The sequence below is a fragment of the Pristiophorus japonicus genome, chromosome 1, assembly GCF_044704955.1.
Source record: "Pristiophorus japonicus isolate sPriJap1 chromosome 1, sPriJap1.hap1, whole genome shotgun sequence".
In the NCBI taxonomy this organism is placed as follows: Eukaryota; Metazoa; Chordata; class Chondrichthyes; family Pristiophoridae; genus Pristiophorus; species Pristiophorus japonicus.
In genome coordinates, this window is record NC_091977.1 from 16,254,148 (window position 1) to 16,280,931 (window position 26,784).

Consider the following 26,784-nt stretch of genomic DNA (forward strand, 5'->3'; position numbering starts at 1 on the left):
ATAATGGGGAGAGATTTTTGCACTGTGTTCACTGGCGTGTTTTGAAAAACACCCAGCTTTGCACTTGCGTCGGGGGATATTCAGAGATGGGGCTTTGATCTGAGCACCACAAGGGTGCAATCCTGCTGGTTGTAGGTTGTGTCACGAGCAGTGGGAGCAATTCTCAGTGGCTTGAGTCTTGCACAAGAATTGTGTCGGTATCGTTGAAGTTTATTGGTGCCAATGTGCTCCTCTCTCCCCTTCTCACTCCCCTCCACACACACACACTCTCTCTCTCTCTCTCTCTCTCTCTCTCTCTCTCTTCTTTTTCCCTGCCCTTATCTCTCTTTCCATTCCCTCTCTTCACTCTCTCACACTCTCACACTCTCACACTCTCACACTCTCTCACTCTCACTCTCACTCTCACTCTCACTCTCACTCTCACTCTCACTCTCACTCTCACTCTCACTCTCACTCTCACTCTCACTCTCACTCTCACTCTCACTCTCACTCTCACTCTCACTCTCACTCTCACTCTCACTCTCACTCTCACTCTCTCACTCCCCCCCCTCACCCCTCACTCACCCCTTCTCTTCCCCCCCCCCCCCCCCCCAGCTTATGCATGTTGCAGTGTTTTTCCAATTGCGACTGCCTGGCCAATGCTGAATTGGGTTTGTGAATTGGAAACTCAAGTGTGCCGTGGTGATCTGTTCTTGATTATAGAGCAATAAAAGTTCTATATGGGCAATTTATTTGGGCTCAACCACAGAGCAATTACAGAATTACAGTGACTCTAGCATGGGATGAGGTCCAGCTCCACATGTAGGCCTTGAAATAATTCTCGTGCTCCCAAGAATGTACCATCAGGTTTTTCCACCCCGTGATAATTAACTTCTATTACTATGGTTACTGGAAGCTAAGGTGTAACTGTTGTAAATCGCAGTGTGTTAACAGCAGTGTAATGACCCAGTGCGCACGGGCAATGGGCCGTGTTAATCACAATGTTCAATTCTTCGAGCGACGAGCCTTGTACCATCAATTCCGCGTCGCCCTGACTCTTGTCTCTATCCCCACCGGGTTTGTCGCCTGCCTCGAGTGCTGCCCTTGGGAAAGGCACTACCCGGGCTCTGGGTGCCTGTTGGCATCTTGCCTGAGCAAAGCTTCAGGGCGCCGAGTTCGGAGTCGGCTCTTCCACTGTGGGAGGCAGCACGGCTGTGCCCAATCCTCTCCTCAGTTGATGTTTCTCCCCCCCAAAGCACAAAATAAACTTCCTTATTTGTCGCCATGGTGACAGCCAGCGAGGAACCGAACCTGCTCTGTAAACTAAGCAAGTTACTTTGAGGGTGGGTGAACAGCCAATTGTCGTGGTGCACATTGGTACCAACGATATAGGTTTAAAAAAAAAAGGGATGAGGTCCTACGAGACGAATTTAAGGAGCTAGGAGCGAAATTAAAACGTAGGACCTCAAAAGTAGTAATCTCGGGATTGCTACCAGTGCCACGTGCTAGTCAGAGTAGGAATCGCAGGATAGCGCAGATGAATACGTGGCTTGAGCAGTGGTGCAGCAGGGAGGGATTCAAATTCCTGGGACATTGGGACCGGTTCTGGGGGAGGTGGGACCAGTACTAACCGGACGGTCTGCACCTGGGCGGAGTGTTTGCTAGTGCTGTTGGGGAGGAGGATGGGAACCAATGCAGGGAGATAGAGGGAAACAAAATGGAGACAGAAGCAAAAGACAGAAAGGAGATGAGTAAAAGTGGAGGGCAGAGAAACCCAAGGCAAAAAACAAAAAGGGCCACTGTACAGCAAAATTCTAAAGGGTCAAAGTGTAATAAAAAGGCAAGCATGAAAGCTCGGTGCCTCAATGCGAGGAGTATTCGGAACCCAGGAGAGGGCTCTGAGCTAGTTAGAGTGGGTGAGAGCTCAGATGAACAGGACCCCAAGAAAGAATGCGAAAGGCAGGAGGCAACAGAGCAGAGTAGCACTGGGGTAAGTGTAAACCACAAGGTGATAGGAAGGGACAATATGTATGAATATAAAGGGGCTGCAGGAGGGGTCAAAACTAAAAATCATGGTTTAAAAAAATAGTATTAAAACACTCTACCTAAACGCACGCAACATTCGAAATAAAGTAAATGAGTTGACGGCAAAAATCATTACAAATGCGTATGATTTGGTGGCCATTACAGAAACGTAGGTGCAGAGTGCCAAGACTGGGAATTAAACATACAGGGGTATCTGACAATTCAAAAAGATAGACAAGAAGGGAAAGGAGGTGGGGTAGCTCTGTTAATAAAGGATGATATCAGGGCAGTTGTGAGAGACGATATTGGCTCTAATGAACAAAATGTTGAATCATTGTGGGTGGAGATTAGAGATAGTAAGGGGAAAAAGTCACTGGTGGGTGCAGCTTATAGGCCCCCAAATAATAACTTCACGGTGGGGTGGACAATAATCAAGGTAATAATGGAGGCATGTGAAAAAGGAACGGCAGTAATCATGGGGGATTTTAACCGACATATCGATTGGTCAAATCAAATCGCACGGGGTAGCCTTGAGGAGGAATTCATAGAATGCATACGGGATTGTTTCTTAGAACAGTATGTTACAGAAGCTACAAGGGAGCAAGCTATCTTAGATCTGGTCCTGTGTAATGAGACAGGAATAATAAACGATCTCCTAGTAAAGGATCCTCTCGGAATGAGTGATCACCGTATGGTTGAATTTGTAATACAGATTGAGGGTGAGGAAGTAGTGTCTCAAATGAGCGTACTATGCTTAAACAAAGGGGACAACAGTGGAATGAGGGCAGAGTTGGCTAAAGTAGACTGGAAACACAGACTAATTGAGGAACAGTGGAGGACTTTTAAGGAGCTCTTTCATAGTGCTCAACAAAAATATATTCCAGTGAAAAAGAAGGGCGGTAAGAGGAGGGATAACCAGCCGTGGATAACCAAGGAAATAAAGGAGTGTCAAATTAAAAACCAATGAGTATAAGGTGGCCAAGGTTAGTGGGAAACTCGAAGATTGGGAATATTTTAAACGACAGCAAAGAATGATTAAGAAAGCAATAGAGAAAGGAAAGATAGATTACGAAAGTAAACTTGCGCAAAACATAACAGATAGTAAAAGCTTTTACAGATATATAAAACAGAAAAGAGTGACTAAAGTAAATGTTGGTCCCTTAGAAGATGAGAAGGGGGATTTAATAATGGAAAATGTGGAAATGGCTAAGACCTTAAACAATTATTTTGCTTCGGTCTTCACAGTGGAAGACACAAAAATAATGCCAAAAATTGCGGGAATGTGGGAAGGGAGGACCTTGAGACAATCACTATCACTCGGGGGGGTAGTGCTGGACAGGCTAATGGGACTCAAGGTAGACAAGTCCCCTGGGTATTAAAAGAGATGGCAGAAGTTATAGCATATGCATTCGTTATAATCTACCAAAATTCTCTGGACTCTGGGGAGGTACCAGCGGGTTGGAAAGCAGCTAATGTAACGCCTCTGTTTAAAAAAGGGGGCAGACAAAAGGCAGGTAACTATAGGCTGGTTAGTTTAACATCTATAGTGGGGAAAATGCTTGAAGCTATCATTTAAGGAAGAAATAGCGGGACATCTAGATAGGAATAGTGCAATCAAGCAGACGTAAGGGGAAATCATGTTTAACTAATTTACTGGCATTCTTTGAGGATATAATGAGCATGGTGGATAGAGGTGTACCGATGGATGTGGTGTATTTAGATTTCCAAAAGGCATTCGATAAGGTGCCACACAAAAGGTTACTGCAGAAGATAAAGGTACGCGGAGTCAGAGGAAATGTATTAGCATGGACAGAGAATTGGCTGGCTAACAGAAAGCAGGTTGGAAATCGGTGGTTAGTGGTGTGCCACAGGGATCGGTGCTGGGACCATAACTGTTTACAATATACATAGATGACCTGGAAGAGGGGACAGAGTGCAGTGTAACAAAATTTGCAGATGACACAAAGATTAGTGGGAAAGCGGGTTGTGTAGAGGACACAGAGGCTGCAAAGAGATTTAGATAGGTTAAGCGAATGGGCTAAGGTTTGGCAGATGGAATACAATGTCGGAAAGTGTGAGGTCATCCACCTTGGGGGGGAAAAAAAACAGTAAAAGGGAATATTATTTGAATGGGGAGAAATTACAACATGCTGCGGTGCAGAGGGACCTGGGTGTCCTTGTGCATGAATCCCAAAAAGTTAGTTTGCAGGTGCAGCAGGTAATCAGGAAGGCGAATGGAATGTTGGCCTTCATTGCGAGAGGGATGGAGTACAAAAGCAGGGAGGTCCTGCTGCAACTGCACAGGGCATTGGTGAGGCTGCACCTGGAGTACTGCATGCAGTTTTGGTCACCTTACTTAAGGAAGGATATACTAGCTTTGGAGGGGGTACAGAGACGATTCACTAGACTGATTCCAGAGATGAGGGGGTTACCTTATGAGTAGACTGGGTCTTTACTCGTTGGAGTTCAGAAGGATGAGGGGTAATCTTATAGAAACATTTAAAATAATGAAAGGGATAGACAAGATAGAGGCAGAGAGGTTGTTTCCACTGGTCGGGGAGACTAGAACTAGGGGGCACAGCCTCAAAATACAGGGGAGCCAATTTAAAACCGAGTTGAGAAGGAATTTCTTCTCCCAGAGGATTGTGAATCTGTGGAATTCTCTGCCCAAGGAAGCAGTTGAGGCTAGCTCATTGAATGTATTCAAATCACAGATAGATAGATTTTTAACCAATAAGGGAATTAAGGGTTATGGGGAGCGGGCGGGTAAGTGAAGCTGAGTCCACGGCCAGATCAGCCATGATCTTATTGAATGGCGGAGCAGGCTCGAGGGGCTCGATGGCCTACTCCTGTTCCTAATTCTTATGTATTGCAGATCAATTTCTCCATGGCCTGGCCCCTCCCTATCTCCAGCCCCACAACCGCCTGAGAAATGTACCTTCCTCTAGCTCTGATGGCTGTGCCTTCAGCTACCAAGGCCCTAAGCTCTGGAATTCTCTCCCTAAACTGCTCCTTCAAATCTGCCGTCAATGCCTCGCTCCTCAAAACGCGCCCCCCCACCCCTCCAAAAAAATCAACTTTTGACCCCTCCTTTTAAGCAACGCCTCGATTAAAAAAATTCTCATAGTTGTTTTCAAATCCCTCCGTGGCCTCGCCCCTCGCTCTCTAACCATCTCCAGCCCTACAACCCTCTGAGATCTCTGCGCTCCTTAAATTCTGCCCTCTTGAGCATCCCTGATTATAATCGCTCCACCATTGGCGGCCGTGCTTTCAGCTGCTGAGGTCCTGGAACTCCCTGCCTCAACCTCTCCGCCTCTATCTTTCTCTCTTCCTTTTAAGACACTCATTAAAACCAAGCTTTTGGTCATCTACTCTAATATCTCCTTATGTGGCAAGTATCTGATTAATGCTCCTGTGAACTGCCTTGCAACGTTTTACCACATTAAAGCTGCTATATAAATGCGGGGTGAAGGGAAAATTGAATACTTCAAAGCAAAAGGACAGATGAATGTTGATCAGTGGAAGTTTTGTGGTGGGAGGGGAGTACATTTTCTTATCAGATTTGTTTTACTTTTAAATTAGGGACCTTGTTGATTTGTGTTCTGGCGTTGTGCAGCATTGAGGGAGTCTTGCATTAACTTTCAGATATAACTCCGAACATTAGTCCGTGGGCAGGGTCCAGTAGCTCTAAACCACCACACACCTGTCACCCGGCACCTTTCGAAGATTGGGCCGCCAGCAACAACAACTTGTAGTTATATAGCGCCTTTAATGTAGTGAAACGTCAAAAGGCGCTTCACCGGAGTATTAAGAGATCAAACAATTTGGCAACGAGCCGCATAAGAAATAATCAGGCCAGGTGAGCAAAAAGGTAGGTTTTAAGGAGCATCTTGAAGGAGAAAAGTGAGGTGGAGAGGCGGGGAGGTTTAGGCAGAGAGTTCCAGAGCTTGGGGCCTCATCATACAGTCCCTCGAAATCGAGGAAGACTTGCTTCCACTCTGCAGCCACCTGAGAACTCACTTTTACAGTTCAATACGGGAATTACAGTCTCTGTCACAGGTGGGACAGACAGTGGTTGAAGGAAAGGGTGGGTGGGGAGTCTGGTTTGCCGCTCGATCCTTCCGCTGCCTGTGCTTGATTTCTGCATGCTCTCAGCAATGAGACTCGAGCTGCTCAGCGCCCTCCCGGATGTACTTCCTTCACTTGGGGTGTTCTTTGGCCAGGGACTCCCAGGTGCCGGTGGGGATATTGCATTTTATCAAGGAGGCTTTGAAGGTGTCCTTGTAACATTTCCTCTGCCCACCTGAGGCTCACTTGCCGTGTAGGAGTTCTGAGTAGAGCGCTTGCTTTGGGAGTCTGTTTGCGTGCCTGACACACGTGACCCGCCCAATGGAGCTGGTCGAGTGTGGTCAGTGCTTCAATGCTGGGGATGTTGGCCTGGTCGAGGACGCTAATGTATGTGCGTCTGTCCTCCCAGGGGGTTTGCAGGATCTTGTGGAGACCTCGTTGGTGGTATTTCTCCAGCGATTTGAGGTGTCTACTGTATATGGTCCACGTCTATGAGCCATACAGGAGGGCGGGTATCACTGCAGCCCTGTCGACATTGAGCTTGGTGCCAGATTTGAGGGCCTGATCTTCGAAAACTCTCTTCCTCAGGCGGCCGAAGGCTGCGCTGGCGCACTGGAGGCGGCGTTGAACCTGGTTGTCGATGTTTGCCCTTGCTGATAGGCTCCTGAGGTATGGAAAGTGGTCCACGTTGTCCAGGGCCACGCTGTGGATCTTGATGAGGCAACGGAAGGCACCGCCACCACTGATTGAGCGATTACTATCACGGGTGCTCAAGAGGGTAGAATTAGAGGAGCGCAGATATCTCGGGGGGTTGGGGAGGGACTTGCTTAACCAGGAGCCAATGTAGGTCAGCGACCACAAGGGTGATGGGTGAGTGGGACTTGGTGCGTGTTGGGATACGGGCAGTCGAGTTTTGGATCACCTCTACTTTACGTAGGGTAGACTGTGGGAGGCCAGCCAGGAGTGTGTTGGAACAGGAAGATTCTAAGCGGCACTCAGTTATCTGACTTCTAACCATCTATTCATCAGACTTCTACATCTTTCTCGACTTCTTGGCACATGATATCTGTGGCTTACGCAAGTGAAATGTTTCCTGTCGTGACGGGGTTGTTTGTTGGGTAAAAGTCACAGTTCCAACTCGCTCCTGTCTGGCCTCCCACATTCTACCCTATGTAAACTAGAGGTGATCCAAAACTCGGCGGCCCGTGTCCTAACTCTCACCAAGTCCCTCTCTCCCATCACCCCTGTGCTCTGACCTAGATTGGCTCCTGGTTAAGCAACCGCACCCCCCCCACCCCACGCCCTGAGATGTCTGCGCTCCTCTAATTCTACCCTCTTGAGCATCCCTGATTATAAATCGCTCAACCATTGGTGGCCGTGCCTTCTGTTGCCTAGGCCTGAAGTGAGATATGGGAGGCCAACTGATGTTTATCGATACGGAGGGTTGATGGTCAGAAAAGTAGTCGAGAAAAGTTTGCCTGCTAAGTCATCCGTGGCTCAGTGGGCAGCAATCTTGCCTCTGAGTCGGAAGGTTGTGGGTTCAAATCCCACTCCAGAGACTTGAGCACAAAAATCTGAGGGAGTGCTACATTGTCGGAGATGCCATTTTCCGGATGAGACGTTAATGCTCTCTCCGGTGGACGTAAAAGATCCCATGGCACTATTTCTAAGAAGAGTAAGGGAGTTCTACCCAGTGTCCTGGGCCAATATTTATCCCTCAAATCAGCATCACTAAAAAGCAGATGATCTGGTCATTATCACATTTTCTGTTTGTGGGAGCTTAGAAACATAGGTGCAGGAGTAGGCCAATCGGCCCTTCGAGCCTGCACTGCCATTCAATAAGATCATGGCTGATCATTCCCTCAGTACCCCTTTCCTGCTTTCTCTCCATACCCCTTGATCCCCTTAACCGTAAGAGCCATATCTAACTCCCTCTTGAATATATCCAGTGAACTGGCATCAACAACTCTCTGCGGCAGGGAATTCCACAGGTTAACAACTCTGAATGAAGAAGTTTCTCCTCATCTCAATCCTAAATGGCCTGCCCCTTATCCTAAGACTACGTCCCCTGGTTCTGGACTTCCCCAACATCGGGAACATTCTTCCCACATCTAACCTGTCCCGTCCCGTCAGAATCTTATACGTTTCTATGAGATCCCCTCTCATCCTTCTAAACTCCAGTGAATAAAGGCCCAATTGATCCGGTCTCTCATATGACAGTCCAGCCATCCCTGGATTTAGTCTGGTGAACCTTCGCTGCACCCCCTCAATAGCAAGAATGTCCTTCCTCAGATTAGGAGACCAAAACTGAACACAATATTCCAGGTGAGGCCTCACCAAGGTCCTGTACAACTGCAGTAAGACCTCCCTGCTCCTATATTCAAACCTCCTAGCTATGAAGGCCAACATACCATTTGCCTTCTTTACTGTCTGCTGTACCTGCATGCCCACTTTCAGTGACTGATGAACCATGACACCTAGGTCTCGTTCCACCTCCCCTTTTCCTAGTCTGCCACCATTCAGATAATCTGCCTTCGTGTTTTTGCTCCCAAAATGGATAACCTCACATTTATCCACATTATACTGCATCTGCCATGCATTTGCCCACTCACCTAACCTGTCCAAGTCACCCTGCAGCCTCTTAGTGTTCTCCTCACAGCTTACACCGCCACCCAGTTTAGTGTCATCTGCAAACTTGGAGATATTACACTCTCATCCAAATCGTTAATGTATATTGTAAAGAGCTGGGATCCCAGCACTGAGCCCTGCGGCACTCCACTAGTCACTGCCTGCCATTCTGAAAAGGACCCGTTTATCCCGACTCTCTGCTTCCTGTCTGCCAACCAGTTCCCTATCCACGTCAGTATATTACCCCCAATACCATGTGCTTTGATTTTGCACAACAATCCCTTGTGCGGGACCTTGTCAAAAGCCTTCTGAAAGTCCAAATACACTGATTCTCCCTTGTCCACTCTGCTAGTTACATCCTCAAAAAATTCCAGAAGATTCATCAAGCATGATTTCCCTTTCATAAATCCATGCTGACTTGGACCAATCCTGTCACTGCTTTCCAAATGCACTGCTATTTCGTCCTTCATGATCGATTCCAACATTTTCCCCACTACTGATATCAAGCTAACCGGTCTATAATTACCTGTTTTCTCTCTCCCTCCTTCTTTTTTAAAAAAAAGTGGTGTTACATTAGCAACCCTCCAGTCCATGGGAACTGATCCAGAGTCGATAGACTGTTGGAAAATGATCACCAATGCATCCACTATTTCTTGGGCCACTTCCTTGATGCAGACTGTCAGCCCCCGGGGATTTATCGGCCTTCAATCCCATCAATTTCCCTAACACAATTTCCTGCCTAATAAGGATATCCTTCAGTTCCTCCTCCTCGCTAGACCCACTGTCCCCTAGTACCTTCGGAAGGTTATTTGTACCTTCCTTCATGAAGACAGAACAGAAGTATTGATTCAATTGGTCTGCCATTTCTTTATTCCCCATTATAATTTCATCTGAATCCGACTGCAAGGGACCTAAGTTTGTCTTTACTAATCTTGTTCTCTTCAAATATTTATAGAAGCTTTTGCAGTCAGTTTTTATATTCCCTGTACGTGAATTGGCAGCCGCGTTTCCTACAGTACAACAGTGACTGCACTTCAAAATATACTTTATTGGCTGAGGTTGTGAAAGGCGCTATATAAATGCAAGTCTTCAGTCTATAGGGTCTCTTTCAATGCCAATCATGGAATATATTTGCTGTCTATTTTTCTTTCCTATGTGGAGTCCCTTTACACTTCTGATTAAATCACCGCTGCCATTCTTTCTGCTCATCTCTGTATTTTGTCATTTCTGAGCTCCCTCCTTTTGATTCCACTGGCTCCGCTAGCTTGATCTCGTCTTCAAATTCTACCCTTTTGCAGTGGGTTTCTGCATCCAAGTCACTGGTGCGAATTAGAAACGGTAGTGGTCCCAGCACACATCCCAGATGCCGGCCACTCGAAAAGGAAAAGGACTTGCATTTGATATATCTCCTTTCACGACCACGGGGCATCTCAAAGTGCTTTACAGCCAATGCAGTAGCCTCAAGTGTAGTCACGGTTGTAATGTAGGAAAATGTGAAGCCAATTTGTGCACCGCAGCAAGGAGATACATGGAATATTGTCCCTCACCCACTCGACATAACTTCGCTAATGATTACCCCGTTTTCTACCCTACTCAAGAATTACCCTAAATTCCCACAGCTATTGTTAACTAGAGTATTATTACATAGTTGCACAGTGTATACCGCACAGAAACAGGCCATTTGGCTCAACAGCTCTATGCCGGTGTTTATGCTCCACAGGAGCCTCCTTCCACCTTACTTCATCTAACACCATCTATCTATTCCTTTCTCCCACATGTACTTGGCGAGCTTCCCCATAAATGCATCTCCCTGGATTCCCCTAGAGTCCAACAATCTATCTATCTCTACCTTGAATGTACTCAATGACTGAGCATCCACAGCCCACTGGGCAGAGAATTCCAAAGAGTCACAACCCTCCTGAGTGAAGAAATTTCTCCTCGTCTCAGACCTAAATGGCTGACCCCTTATCCTGAGACTGCCCCCTAGCTCTAGACTCCAGCCAGGGGAAACAACCTCTCAGCATCGACCCTGTCAATCCCCTTCAGAATCCTATAAGTTTCTATGAGATCACCTCTCATTCTTGTAAGCTCCAGAGAGTGTAGGCCCAATCTACTCCAATATCTCCTCATAGGACAACCCTCTCATCCCAGGAATCAATCTAGTGAACCTTTGTTGCACCGCCTCCAATGCAAACATAGAAACATCAAAAATAGGTGCAGGAGTAGGCCATTCAGCCCTTCTAGCCTGCACCGCCATTCAATATGATCATGGCTGATCATACAACTTCAGTACCCCATTCCTACTTTCTCTCTATACCCCTTGATCCCTTTAGCCATAAGGGCTGCATCTAACTGCCTTTTGAATATATCTAATGAACTGGATTCAACAACTTTCTGTGGATGAGAATTTCACAATTTCACAGTTTCACAATTCTGAGTGAAGAAGTTTCTCCTCATCTTGATCCTAAATAGCTTACCCATTATCCTTAGACTGTGATCCCTGGTTCTGGACTTCCCAAACATCGGGAACATTCTTCCTGCATCTAACCTGTCCAATCCTGTCAGAATTTTATGTTTCTATGAGATCCCCTCTCCTAAGCCGAGTCGATCCAGTCTTTCTTCATATGTCAGTCCAGCCGTCCCGGGAATCAGTCTGGTGAACCTTCGCTGCACCCACTCAATAGCAAGAATGTCCTTCCTTCGATTAGGAGACCAAAACTGTACACAATATTCAAGGTGTGGCCTCACCAAGGCCCTGTACAGCTGCAGTAAACCTCCCTGCCCCTATACTCAAATCCTCTCTCTATGAAGGCCAAAATGCCATTTGCCTCCTTCACTGCCTGCACTCCCTCAATAGCAAGTACATCGTTCCTCCGATAAGGAGACCAAAACTGTGCACAGTATTCCAGGTGTGACCCTGTACAATTGTAGCAAGATTTCCTTATTCTTTTATACTCCAACCCCCTTGCAATAAAGAACAACATGCTATTTGCCTTCCTCATCGCTTGCTGTACCTGTATGCTAACCTTGTGTTTCCTGTACAAGGACACCTAAATCTCTCTGAACACCAACATTTAATAGTTCCTCACCATTTATTATTTAAAAAAAAATTCTGTTTTTCTATTCTTCCCATCAAAGTGAATAACCTCATTTATTATATTGCTTAATGCACGAACTTGAATCCGTGTTGATGACTGTTGTTATTGGTTAGATAATCTTCAAGTTTGCACCAATAATCAATGTCCGTATTTTACAACGGGTTTGATGCAATCGGTCAACAGATACCTGCATTGTTCACGTGATTTCTGTGAAAGCAGCCCTTTTACAGATACAAGTCCAGCTTTTCCCTGGTTTCTCTGAATCCCAGACCATACTCACTTTAGCCGCGCTCTCATCGCTGTCCCCCAAATATTGCCCTGACTTCCATTTTTAGAACTCTTTTGCTAATTGCCGATTTAGGATGAGTTAATTGCCATTGTCTGTTTAGAGTTAGTGCTAAGGAGGCTCAACCAATAAACAGTGAATTAAATTAAACCAAACGTGGTCCCAGATCTCAATGATTTAAAGAGAGACTTGCATTTCTATCGCGCCTTTCACGACCACTGGGTGTCCCAAAGTGCTTTACAGCCAATGAGGTACTTTTTTGAAGTGTAGTCATTGTTGTAATGGAGGGAACACGACAGCCAATTTGCGCACAGCAAGCTCCCACAAGCAGCAGTGTGATAATGACCAGATAATCTGTTTGTGATTTTGGTTGAGGGATAAATATTGGCCCCAGGACACCGGGGAGAACTCTCCTGCTCTTCTTCGAAATAGTGGCCGTGGGATCTTTTACGTCCACTTGAGGGGGCAGGCGGGGCCTCGAATACACTCGGTCCCCTCCGGTGCTCACCAGTCGCAGTAGATCTCCAGCGAGCTGGCGGACAATATGTACTCCCTCTCCAGGGACGGCCGAGTGTGGACATAGCTGGGGAAGGGAGGTCGAATTACCCCCCCCCCCCCCCTCCCTTGCTGACTGCATGCTGCCTGGACCTGTGGATGGCCAGTCTCGCCAGGAGGTCCTCCGACTTGCCCGCTTCTCCCTCTGGTGGCCAAGGATCGGGAGCGTGGGACTGAAGTGCAGCCAAATGTTGAGGGGCAGTCCCTTCAAAGAGTGGAAGTTCCATTTTGCTGCACATTGGAACAAATACCAGATTACATCTCCCGACTTGACTGTTCCTCTTTTGCCAAGCTGCCAACTGCAGCTAGTGGACCGAAATCATTTTTAAATAATAGTTGAAGCATATCACGGGTTTACTTCTAGAAGAACAGAATTGAAAAAGAGAGGCGTTATGCTAAACTTTGTTTAGACCACACTTGGAGTTACTGTGTACAGTTTTGGTCGGCATATTGCAAAAAGGATATAGAGGCTGGGTCAAAATCCTGGAACTCTTCCCCCGAACAGCATTGTGGGAGTTCCTTCACCACACGGACTGCAGCGGTTCAAGAAGGCGGCTCACTATCACCTTCTCAAGGGCAATTGGGGATGGGCAATTGCCAGCGAGGCCCACATCCCATGAACACATTTTTTAAAAAGGCATTGGAAAAGGTGCAGAGCAGATTTACAAGGGTGATACCAGAACTGCTAGGGTATACATATCAGCAATGGATAAACAGGCTGGGTGACCTCATAGAGGTTTTTAAATTTAAGTTTTGATAGAGTGGATGCAGAGAGAATGTTTCCACTTGTGGGGAAGAGCATAACTAGAGGCCATCGATTTATAAGACAGTCACCAAGAAATCAAATGGGGAATTTAGAAGAAAGGTCTTTACCCAGAGAGTGATGAGAATGTGGAACTCGCTACCACAGGGAGTGGTTGAGGGAAATGATATCGATGCATTTAAGGGGAAGCTGGACAAGCATCTAAGGGAATAGAGGATTATGCTGATAGATTTAGATGAGGAAGGTGGGAGGAGGCTCGAGTGGTGCATAAACGCTGGAATGGACTGGTTGGGCCAAATGGCACGTTTCTGTGCCTTATATCTTGTGTAACTACTGCTGAACCAGAGTCAGCTTGGTGTTTACTGTGTGATGTGAGACCACTTTTACAATGAATTGTCTTCAGCCTGGTTACAGTATAACTGCAGTTGAAGCAATAGAATCTTTGTAAATTTGAAATGGATGCATTTAAGGGGAAGCCAGATCAGCGAGAGGGGGAGAGAGAAGGATATGCAGGTAGGGTGAGTTGAAGGGTGGGAGGAGGCTGGTGTGGAGCATAAACACCGGCTTAGGCCGAATGGCCTGTTCCTCTGCGGTACGTTCTGTGTAAAGAATCTGGGCAATGAAGGTTTCTGTGGAAGTGGGTGGTGGGTCGGCTGTCTTCTACATGTACGGCAATCTGGACACTGCTGTTTGCTCCCCCCTGCTGTTGTGTCGAAGATTTTGGGTGCTCTTTGCACGACCTCGACTAGTGGTCATAGAATCACAGAACGGTTACAGCACAGAAGGAGGCCATTCGGCCCGTCGAGCCCGTGCCGGCTCTCTGCAAGAGCACCTCAGCCAGTCCCGCTCCCCCGCCCTTTCCCCGCACCCCAACAGCTTTACTTTCCTTCAGGTACTTATCAATTCCCTTTTGAAAGCCGTGATTGAATCTGCCTCCTCCACCCTTTCAGGCGGCGCATTCCAGATCCCAACCACTCTTTGCGTAAAAAAAAAAAAAAAAAAATGTCTTTTTTCATGTCTGCCTTAAATCTGTGTCCTCTGGTTCTCGACCCTTCAGCCAATGGGAACAGTTTCTCTCTACTCTGTCGAGACCACTCATGATTTTGAACACCTCTATCAAATCTCCTCTCAACCTTCTCTGCTCTTGGAGAGAACAAATCCAGTCCATCCACGTGGTTGAAGTCCTTCATCCCTGGAACCATTCTTGTAAATCTTCTCTGCGCCTTCGCTTAAGGCCTTCACATCCTTCCTAAAGTATGGTGCCCAGAATTGGACACAATACTCCAGTTGTTTTTTTTTTAATAAAGGTTCATCATAACTTCCTTGATTATTGAATTGGGGGATGTAAGAGTTTCATTTTGTAATGCCGGGCTGTGCATGTGTGTGGTTTTGGCTCAGTTGTGTGTATCTCTGTGCAGTAGAACAGAAGGCCCAGGTTTTTAATCTGGCTTTGGCATGTTTCCATTTTCTCCTCTGAGAACAGTAGTCCTGCAAACCTTTTGGTTTGTTTTAGTTTTGTGCAGGGCTGACTGGCGAGCTGCCACTGCATTCTGCTACTCCACTTCTCCAGTGCTTATGTTAGTCACTCGGCATGAGCCAAAGTACGCTGTATACGGCGGGATGTGTTCTGGATTCGGCATTCCTGGCCCCACCGCTGTTTCCTTCAATCCTAGCATTTTGACGTATGTAGTCGTGAATTCCAAGGCAAGCCCATTTGTCCGTCCAGCTCGGCCATTCAAAAAAGAATCTCGGCTGACGCTCCCAGTGCAGTACTGAGCGAGTGCTGCACTGTCTGAGGTGCCGTCTTTCAGATGAGACGTTAAACCGAGGCCCCGTCTGCCCCCTCGGGTGGATGTAAAAGATCTCACCACACTATTCCGAAGAGGAGCAGGGGAATTCTCCCCAGTGTCCTGGCCAATATTTATCCCTCAACCAACATCACTAAAACAGATTACCTAGTCGTTATCACATTGCCGTTAGTGGGAGCTTGCTTTGCACAAATGTGCATTTCTGACATTACAGCAGTGACTACTCTTCAAAATAATTTAATTGGCTGTAAAACGCTTTGGGAAGTCCTGAGGTATTGGACTGTACAGTCACCTGAGAACTCGCCTTTGAGTGGAAGCAAGTCTTCCTCGATTCCGAGGGACTGCCTATGATGAAATATTGGCTAGGACACTGGGGTGATCTCTGCTGGTCATCCTCACGATAGTGCCACAGAATCTTTTACGTCCACTTGAGAGAGCAGACGGGTCCTCGGTTTAATGACTCATCCGAAAGACAGCACCTCCGACGGTGCAGCCCTCCCTCAGTATTGCACCGAACTGCCAGGCTGGATCATGTACTCCAAATCTCCCGATTGGAACTTGAACTCACAAGCTTGTGACTAGCAGCCGAGAGTGCTTCCCACTGAGCCACAGCTGCCCCCTCCAGAGCCCAGTGCATTGTTGAGACGTTAACAACTTAGCACCTTCAGCATAGTAAAACGATCTCGAGGCGCTTCACAGAAGCATTATCAGGGAGAAATTTGACACCGAGCCACATAAGGAGATATTCAGGCAGATGACCAAAAGATTGGTCAAAGTCATAGGTTTTAAGGAGCTTCTGAAAAGAGGAGAGGTGGAGACAGAGATGCTAACAGTTTCTGTCAGTGCTCCCAGAGATGAGCTGTGTTGTGCTTGTGGACCCTCTCCCCCTCTCCCCCTCTCCCCCTCTCTCCCCCTCTCTCCCCCTCTCTCCCCCTCTCCCCCTCTCCCCCTCTCCCCAACACGGGGGGGGGGGAGCGAGAATATTTTTCTAAAGGGGATGGAAAAACGAGGGCAAATGCTGGAAATATATCGCAGTCTCATCCTCGGGAAAGAGAAGAGATGGGTTAATGCTGAGGGGTCGGCACCCGAAATATGAACCCGTCCCTTCCCTTTCTACTTGCGGGCAAACCTGCCGTGTTTTTTTTTGTAGTTTTTTTTAGCACTTTCTGTTTTCTATTGTGCATGTTGTGGGTCAGTGAATTATATAACATTACTCCAGTGATCAGAAAATGGGTCCGGGTGTGGAAAACAACCCATCACAGTTCCTCCATCCTCCCCAGTTCGTCGCCTCACAAGCTCACTGCATTCAACTGTTAATTCATAGCATCTTACAGTACAGAAGGAAGCCATTCGGCCCATCTCTTAGCAAGAGCTGTCCAATGAGTCCCATTCCTCTCTGCTCTTTCCCCCACAGCCCTACAAATTTTTCCTTTTCAAGTATTTATCTCGTTCCCTTTCGCAAGTTATTATAGGATCTGCTTCCTTTTGAAGCAGCGTGTTCCAGATCACAACCACTCGCCATGCAAGAGAATTTATCCTTCTCTCTCTCCTCTGGTTCTTTTGCCAGTCACCTTAAATCTGTGTCCTCTGGTTACTGACCATCCTGCCACTGGAAACCGATTCTCCCTATTTAGTCTAGCAAGACCATTTTGAACACCTCTATCACATTTCTTGACCTTCTCTGCTCCAAGGAGAACAATCCCAGCTTCTCCAGTCTTTCCACATAACTGAAGTCCCACATCCCTGGTACCGTTCTGGGAAATGTCTGTTGGATCCTCTCCAGGGCCTTGCCATCCTTCCTAAAGTGCAGTACCCAGAATTGGACAGAGTGCTGCTGCAGCTGAGGCCTAAGCGGTGTTTTAGCCTTTATGGTGGAGATAGACAGATTTTTGAGCGATAAGGGGTTGTGGGGAGCGGACAGGGAAGTGGAGCTGAGTCCATGATCAGATCAGCCATGATCTTATTGAATAGGAGCAGGCTCAAGGGGCCAAATGGCCTACTCGTGCTCCTATTATGTTCTAGCATAACTTCCTTTTGTAGTTTACTCTGTTCCTTATAAAACCCAGGATCCCAAGTGCTTTTATAATTGGCTCCAATAGAAAAATAGGAGCAGTAGTAGACCATTCGGCCCTTCGAGTCTGCACCACCATTCAATATGATCATGACTGATCCTCTCAACACCATATTCCCACTTTTTCCCCATACCCCTTGATGTCTTGATTCTAGAAATCTATCTATCTCACTCTTAAATATATTCAGTGACTTGGCCTCCACAGCCTTCTGGGGTAGAGAATTGCAGTGCGCGAGGCAGATGTGTGCATTCGCCCAAGGTCCTGTCTGCTCTCAGGTGGATATAAAAGATCCCATGGCACTATTTCAAAGACGAGCAGGGATTTCTCCCCAGTGTCTTGACCAATGTTTATCCCTCAACCAACTTCACTAAAACAGATGATCTGGTCATTTTCACATTGCTATTTGTGGGAGCTTGCTGTGCACAAATTGGCTGCCGCGTTTCCCACATTACAACAGCGACTGCACGCGCCGAAAGTACTTCATTGGCAGCAAAGTGCTGTGGGACGTCCTGAGATTGTAAAAGACGCTGTATAAAATGCAAGTCTTTCTCTATTCCCTGATGTCAGGCTTGCCACAGCCAGTCCCTGATGTGGCTGGATGCCATTGTACGACTTCCACCTTTTCAAGTTGTTTGCTGGAGCTTTTCCAATCCGGTTGCTGGAGTTGAAGTGTGACGTTTGTACCCCTCACTAACACGCACATTCTCACCCCCACCCCGCCCGCCCGTGAGTGCAGCTCGTTTTGAAGATTGCTGAAATACGTGCTGCTCATGTACGTAATGTACAGAGCAAGTCTCTGCATTATCAATGTGATCGGGGCTGGCCGGACGTGACTGCTTTGACTGGTGGTGCCTGCCTGTTACAGTTGGGTGATTTACAGTCATTTCCCAGACTGGTGCTCGGAGGGGAAGTGTCACCGGACCAGTTGGTGTTGATAAATTACTAGTAGATCTACACTTATTTGGACTAAACAACTCTGCCAGCTCCCCTGCAACGTGTAGTAACCCCCAGTGTGATTATCTGCAAATTTAATAGAATCGCACATCAATTACAGCACAGAAACCGGCCATTCGCCCCAACTGCTCCATGCCGGTGTTTATGCTCCACACAAATCTCCTCCCACCCTACTTCATCTCACCTGAATCAGCATATCCTTCTATCCCCTTCTCCCCGATGTGTTTATCTAGCTTCTCTTTAAATACATCTGTGCTGTTTGACTCAACCACTCCCTGTGGTAGCAAGTTCCACATCCTTCCCACTCTTTGAGTAAAGAAGTTTTTCCTGAATTCTTTTTGGTTTATTACCGGTTATCCTGTATCTAAGGGGGGTGGGGTCAAGGGTTATGGTGAGCGGGCGGGGAAGTGGAGTTGAGGCCAAGATCAGATCAGCCATGATCTTATTGAATGGCGGAGCAGGCTCAAGGGGCAGAATGGTCCACTCCTGCTCCTGTTTCTTATGCTCTTGTGTTTATGGCCTGTGGTTTTGGACTCTCCCACAAGTGGAAACATTTTCTCTACATCCACCCTATTGAACCCCTTCATAATTTTAAAGACCTTTATCAGGTCACCCCTGTTGGCCATCTCTTTTCTAGAGAAAAAATGCTCCAAACCTGTTCAGTTTTTCCCAATGGTTATAACTGTTATGTATGTAAACTTTACTAGTGTGTAAGACTTGCCACCAGGGGGTGCACCTGTGGGAGACCCAAGGGTCACCTGCACACCCTGAGCAAGCAGGTATAAAAGGCAGTCTGCCATGCTGCTCCTCACTCGAGTTACATTAGAGACCAAGGTCACAACAGTTTGAGCTTACAGTATACAGTCTTGTGGAGTTATTCTGAAAATAATAACCTACATTCTGGAATCACCCGTGTGAATCTGCTTAGCACCACCTCCAGTGTCTCTACATCCTTTCATGTAATATGGCGAGCAGAATTCTGCACAGTGCTCCGTGCGGTCTAAACTGAGGCGCTCAAGTTTAACAGAACTTTTAAAATTCTATTTCTCTCGGGAGTGGGGAGGCCTTTTTACCAGCCTTATTAATCTAATTACCAATTTCAGGTAAATTGAAGATTTAAAGTACTGTTCTCGATGGTATATAAACTCTTTAAAAAAAAAAAAAAAAAATGCTGCAAACTTTGTGCTGTTTAGTTCTTCTCGGTTGGGGAGGGGGGAAGTACCAAGTTAACGCTGGGGGTGTGAAAGTGCTGCGTAACTTGCTATAAACAGACTCGAAGAGGAACATTGGTGGGCAATGTAGGCACTGTTGTAATGTTGCAACTCAGCAGGGAGCGGTTTCTGAAAAACTATTGGCTTCCTCCGTCTTCGACAGCTGTGTGTCTTCTTTTTTTATTCGTTCGTAGGACATGGGTGTCTGTGGCAAGGCCAGCATTTATTGCCCATCCCCAGTTGTCCTTGAGAAGGTGGTGGTGAGCCGCCTTTTACTGAGTGTCTCGCTGGGCCATTTCAGAGGGCAGTTAAGAGTCAACCACATTGCTGTGGGTCTGGAGTCACATATAGGCCAGAGCGGGTAAGGACGGCAGATTTCCTTCTCCAAAGGGACATTGGTGATCCAGATGGGTTTTTACCACAGAGTTGTTGAGGCCAATTGACTAAATATATTCAAAAAGGAGGTAGATGTAGTCCTTGCCACTCGGGGGAATCAAGGGGTATGGCGAGAAAGCAGGAATGGGGTACTGAAGTTGCATGTTGAGCCATGAACTCATTGAACAGCGGTGCAGGCTCGAAGGGCCGAATGGCCTACTCCTGCACCTATTTTCTATGTTTATGACAATCCAGTAATTGGTCACCTTCACTGATACTAGCTTTTTATTCCAGATGCATTTATTTAATTAACTGAATTTTAAATTCTCCCAGCTACCGTGGTGGGATTTGAACTCGTGTCCCTAGATCATTAGTGCAGGCCTCTAGATTACTGGTCCAGTATCATAACCACTATGCTACCGTTGCCACACAACCTAAGTGCTTAAGTCTCTGAGCAAAGCGACTGAGTGAGCCACATGGATCGAGATTTTGTTTATTTAATGTGGACTGCTCAGACGTTCCCTCACTTATGTCTCTTCTTCTCGGGATGTGGGCAAGGTTAGCATCTATCACCCATTCTTCATTGCCCTGAGAAGATGGTGGTGGGCCTTCTCCTTGAACCGCCATAGTCCTTATGGTGACGGTGCTCCCACAATAGTGTTGGGCGAGCCTCCTGTATGGCTCAGAGACATGGGCCATATATAGTAGACACCTCAAGTCACTGGAGAAATACCACCAACGATGTCTCCGCAAGATCCTGCAAATCCCCTGGGAGGGCAGACGCTCCAACATCAGTGTCCTCGATCAGGCCGACATCCCCAGCATCGAAGCACTAACCACATTCGACCAGCTCCGTTGGGCGGGCCACATCGTTTGTATGCCCAGTACAAGACTCCTTCTCGGCAAGTGAGCCCCAGGTGGGCAGGGGAAACATTTCAAGGACACCCTCAAAGCCTCTTTGATAAAATGCAACATCCCCACCGGCACCTGGGAATCCCTGGCCAAAGACCGCCCTAAGTGGAGGAAGAGCATCCGGGAGGGCGCTGAGCACCTCGAGTCTCGTTGCCGAGAGCATGCAGAAAACCAGCGCGGGCAGCGGAAGGAGCGTGCGGTAAACCAGGTTCCCCCCCCACCCACCCTTTCCTCCAGCCACTGTCTGTCCCACCTGTGACAGGGACTGTGATTCCCGTATTGGACTGTTCAGTCACCTGAGAATTCGCTTTGAGTGGAAGCAAGTCTTCCTCGATTTCGAGGGACTGCCTATGAATGATGGGTAGGAATTCCATGACGTTGCCTCAGCGAGGATGGAGCGACCATGTCTGTTTGAGTGAACCTGCGTGCCGATTGGGTAAGAGCCCTCGTGTAGGGACCCCCCCCCCCCTCCCCAAGTGTGTGCTTGGACAGTACAGAAGCTCAAGTCTGCACAATTTGGCAGCACGGAGAGGCTCCCGATGTGATGGCCCAGCACAGACCATCATCAATGTTGGGGGATTCCTGGAGTGGTAGGAATTAGTCTGCAGTAACCGGTCTACCTTTCCAGGCCAAGTTAATCATACAATCATATAACACAGAAGGAGGCTATTCAGCCCAAAGTGTCTGTGCCAGCTCTTTGAAAATGCCATCCAGTTAGTCCCACTCCCCCCGCCCTTTCCCCGAAGCTCTGCAAATTTATTTATTCAGTTCCCTTTCGAAAGTTACGATTGAATCTGCTTTCACCGCCCTTTCGGGCAGTGCATTCCAGGTCACAACAACTGGCTGCGTAAAAGGAAGATCTCCTCACTGTCCCTCTGGTTCTTTTGTCAATTATCTTGCGTCGGGATATTAAGTGAATCATTGGATATTAAGGGAATCGAGGGATATAGGGACAGTGCAGGAAAGTGGAGTTGAGGTAGAAGATCAGCCATGATCTCATTGAATGGTGGATCAGGCTCAAGGGGCCGAATGGTTGCCGACTGCTCCTATTATGTTCTTATCTGCGATCTCTGGCTACTGACCCTCCTGCCACTGGAAACCGTTTCTCCTTTTATTTAATGAACCAACTCTAGAATACTGTGGACTGGCTACGGTCTCGGATTATCCAGACTGCCACCGATGGGAAGCTACATTCCATACCCGTCACCAGGTGTGTCATCTTGGACTCCAAAAAGACTTAGTTTTCCCTTTATTCTATTTTCAAACTTCCATTATTCAGCCTTTGTTGTGTTAATGAGGTTCCTTTTTCCCTCTCTTTTTTTTTTCTCTGTCAATTTTAATACTCTGAATTGTTTTTTAAAAATCTGTAAATCCCATTTATATAGAGGTAGATAGAGAGAAGGTGTTTGCATTGGTTGAGGAGTCTAGGACCGAGAGAACAGGTGCTGAGGAAAGGGAGCCATTGACCACGTCAAGCATTGGAGCGTACACACATGTACAGGGAATGGAGGGCGCAGGACTTGGGCCTTCTGTTTGAAATGAGGGTTGGGAGGGAGGGAGGAGAGGGAAGGGGGAGGAAGGAGAGTGTCTGGGAGGAGGCTTCCATGTGATATATCCAGAGGTGTTGAGGCCATTGTAGCACCTTCTCGGCATCCTGCGTGAGACAGGAAGAAATTACATTTAATACTGCCTTATTGTATCCTGCAGAAACATTGCAAAGTGCTTTACGCAATAAATTATCGTGCAGTATGATTACTGCTGCAATGACGGCTGTGATGCGCTTAATCGAAGTTTTCAAGATAATAAGCGGAACAGATAGTTTCTCTCTCTCTACCCTATCTCCACTAATTTGGGATTCTAGGACTAGTGGGCATAGCCTACAAATTAGAGCCAGACCTTTCAGTAGTGAAATTAGGAAACACTTCTACACCCAAAGGATGGTAGAAGTTTGGAGCTGTCTCCTGCAAATGGCATTTGTTGCTAAATCAATTAATTTTAAATCTGAGATTGATACTTTTTGTTAACCAAAGGTATTAAGGGATGTGGGCCAAAGGCGGGTATGGAGTTAGGTCGCAGATCAGCCCTGATCTCATTCAGTGGTGGCGGGAGCAGGTTTGAGGGGCTGAATGGCATATTCCTGTTACTACGTTCCCACTTGTACATCCTTAAAGCCACTCCATTTGTTGGCATCAAGGCTAAAGAACCCAACTTTCTCTAAGTAGCGCACTTCTCCGATGCTAGAGATCAGTGTCATGGTCCTGCTCTGCATCACTTCCATGCTTTGGATGTGTCCCTTACATAACATAAGAAATGGGAGCAGGAGTCGGCCATTCGGCCCCTCGAGCCTGCTCTGCCATTCAATAAGATCATGGCTGATCAGGTCTTGACCTTAACTCCACTTTCCTGCCTGTTCCCCATAACCCTTGACTCCCCCTATAGTTCAAGAATCTGTCTGTCTCCACCTTTTTATATTCAATGACCCAGCCCCCACAGCTCTCTGGGGTAGAGAATTCCATAGATTGCCGACACTCAGAAGAAATTCCTCTTCATCTCCGTCTTAAATGGACGACCTCTTATTCTGAAACTATGTCCCCTAGTTCTAGATTCCCCCACGAGGGGAATCATCCACCTTGTTGAGCCCCCTCAGAATCTTATGTTTCAATCTCATTCTTCTAAACTCCAGTGCGTATAGGCTCAACCTTTCCTCATAAATCAACCCCTTGTCCCTTCGTCCCTTGTACTTTGGTGATGAACCTCGGCACTCGAGATGTGTCCTGACCAGAGCAGTGTGCATCTCCTGTTCCCACGGCTTTGCCAACTTGCTGGGATTCGGTCCGCTCTCGGTGCCCCCCTCCCTCTGGCACTTGCTCCCAGCGGCCATTCTTCACGTGCCAACCCTGACTGTGAGTGTTGCCAGCCTGTTGGATCGTGGAGTTTCCACAGCCGGGCACGTTTACGTCATCGCATGCGGGCACCTTCCAGCGGGGGCGCTGGCCGTCTCCCAACAGGAGCTGTTTCCACAGGCAGGGGGTCGGTAACTGGAGGACACAGACTTAAGATGATTGACAAAAGAACCAGAGAGGAGAAGAGGTTTTGTTTTTTTTAAAGGCAGCGAGGTATGATCTGGAACGCGCTGCCTGACAGGGCGGTGGGAGCAGGATTCAATAGTAACTTTTAACCGGGAATTGGATAAATACTTGAAAAGCAAAAATCGGCTGGACTACGGGGAAAGTGTGAGGGGTGGCATGTTGGCCTTCATAGCGAGGGGATTTGAGTACAGGGGCAGGGAGGTGTTGCTACAGTTGTACAGGGCCTTGGTGAGGCCACACCTGGAGTATTGTCTACAGTTTTGGTCTCCTAACTTGAGGAAGGACATTCTTGCTATTGAGGGAGTGCAGCGAAGGTTCACCAGACTTATTCCCGGGGTGGTGGGACTGACCTATCAAGAAAGACTGGATCAACTGGGCTTGTATTCACTGGAGTTCAGAAGAATGAGAGGGGACCTCATAGAAACGTTTAAAATTCTGACGGGTTTAGACAGGTTAGATGGAGGAAGAATGTTCCCAATGTTGGGGAAGTCCAGAACCAGGGGTCACAGTCTAAGGATAAGGGGTAAGCCATTTAGGACCGAGATGAGGAGAAACTTCTTCACCCAGAGAGTGGTGAACCTGTGGAATTCTCTACCACAGAAAGTAGTTGAGGCCAATTCACTAAATATATTCAAAAGGGAGTTAGATGAAGTCCTTACTACTAGGGGGATTAAGGGGTATGGCGAGAAAGCAGGAAGGGGGTACTGAAGTTGAATGTTCAGCCATGAACTCATTGAATGGCGGTGCAGGCTAGAAGGGCTGAATGGCCTGCTCCTGCACCTATTTTCTATGTTTCTATAACTGGATTGCTCCTTCAAAAGAGCTGACACAGGCAAAATGGGCTGAGTGGCCTCCTGTGCTGTAAGATTCGGTGATGTCCCACCTCCTCCCTCCCTATCTCGAGATCCAATTGTACCGCCTTTGATCTCCCGCAGAATACTTTATAAAGCAGGTACAGTGTCACTGCGGGACTGAACTTGCTTTGTAAGCATTGGAGCAGATTGAGGTGGTCGCAGTTCACGGGGAAAGTGATGATGGCCTTTTTAAACAAAGAACGTGCTTGTATCATCTAAAAACAGACTTCCACATTGATGAGTGATGTAACACAAACCACAACACACTTCCAGTGTGGCAGACTCCTCGCTCGGCTGAACTCCTCGCTCGTCTGAGGTCGTGCTGTGTTCGACTAGGCCCCAACCGTTACATGACACTCTTCCACCAATCAGCTGCAAGTCTTTCTTATGCCGAGTTTCCCTCGCGTAATTCAAAATAAATGTATAGTGAAAATCTGGGAGACCCCCCCCCCCCGCCCCCAAAAAACTATTGAGGCTGGGGTGGGTTTAATGGGAAATGTCAAAACTTGGGATTGATATTTTTTTAGGGAAGGTCAACACCAACATTCAATAAGATCATGGCTGATCGACCTTAACTCCACTTTCCCACACTATCCCTATATTCCCTTGATTCCCTTAATATCCCAAAATCTATCGATCTCTGTCTTTAATATGCTCAACGACTGAGCCTTGATGGATGAATAGTGTTTATTTTCCTATTCTTTCACACCTCCCGAGGCGATTACATGGCTGTGGAAAGGTTGTGGGTGGCTGATAGGTGTGGGTAGGAAGTGTCCGTAGAATCGTAGCATGAAATGAGGATATTCCACCCATTGTGCCCCTTTTGAAAGAGCTCTCCAATTTGTCCCACTCTCCTCTTTCCCCAGAACCCTCCACATTTTTTTCCTATTTAAGTATATATCCAATGCTATCTCTCACTCGGGCAGTCCCTCGGGGAGTCTAGGATGACTTGCTTCCACACTAGAAATGAGTTCTCGGGTGACTTGAGTCTGATGCGGGACCGACATTCTCTGTCGCAGGTGGGCAGACGGTGGTTGGAGGGAGGGAGGGAGGGAGGGACGGGTGGGTGGGTGGGTGCTTAGCTTGTCGTACGCTCCTGTTTGCGCTCGGCTTCTGCGTGCTCCCGGCAAAGAGACTCTGTGTTCGGCCCCTTCCCAGGTGCTTCTCCTCCACTTTGATTGGCCTTGAATCAGGGACTCCCAGGTGCCGGTGGGGATATTGCACTTTATCAGGGAGGCTTTGAGGGTTGTCGTTGGAGCATTTCCTCTGCCCACCTGGGGCTCGCTTGCCGTGCAGGTGTTCCGAGTGGAGTGCTTGTTTTGGGAGTCTCGTGTCGGGCATGCGGACAAAGTGGCCCGCCCAACGGATGGTCGAGCGTGAGGTCACTGCTTCAATTTTGGGGGATGTTGGCCTGAGCAAGAACACTGACGTTTTGCCGGATCTTGTGGAGGCAGGGTTGGTGGTACTTCTCCAGTGCTTTTGAGGTGCCTGCTGTACATAGTTCATATTGCTATACTGGTACGTTCAAGATAGCTACTCGCAGAAGTTATCTTTCTTGCGAGTGCTGTCTCGATCATTGCCTGCTGTAGGAGTTGCTTTGTGTCATGTGAGTAGAAGTCTGCTGTGTTGAGTTATCCCTTTTCGACATCTTTGTGTCAGCGGGCAGCACTCTCTCCTCCTGAGTCCGAAAGTTGTGGGTTCGAGTCCCACTCCAGGGACTTGGCTACAATAATCGAGGTTGACACTCCCAGTGCAGTGCTGAGGGAGCGCTGCACGGTCGGGGGTGCCGTCTTTCGGAGGAGATGTTAAACCGAGGCCCCGTCGGCTCTCCACTCAGATGGATGTAAAATTCCCGCGGCACTATTTTGAAGAAGAGCAGGCCAGTTATCCCCGGTGTCCTGGCCAATATTTATCCCTCAATCAACATCACCGTAAAAACAGATAATCTGGTCGTTGTCACGTTGCCGTTTGTGGTGATTTGGGGATCGGGGTGCTGGAATGGTAGGTGCACTGGGGAGAACTCCCCTGCTCTTCTTCAAAATAGTGCCTTGGGATCTTCTATGAAGTTTCAGTGGAAAGTACAACACTTTTTGTCTTGTGTTGATCG

At 47.5% G+C, this 26,784-nt stretch overlaps 1 protein-coding gene across 2 annotated transcripts in view; it reads left to right on the forward strand.

The window, feature by feature from the left end:
- LOC139262635 (G protein-coupled receptor kinase 6-like) overlaps positions 1–26,784 on the forward strand; it is a 188,113-nt gene that overhangs the window by 4,678 nt on the left and 156,651 nt on the right. The window contains exons 1-2 of one of the 2 annotated variants that reach the window (XM_070877798.1): positions 19,756–19,808; positions 21,868–21,944. The exons of the other annotated variant lie outside the window; for it this stretch is intronic. Coding sequence (XP_070733899.1) covers positions 21,914–21,944 — 31 coding nt within the window. The 5' untranslated portion in view covers positions 19,756–19,808; positions 21,868–21,913. Of the gene's footprint in view, positions 1–19,755; positions 19,809–21,867; positions 21,945–26,784 lie in introns of those variants that run through there. 2 annotated transcript variants of the gene reach the window in all.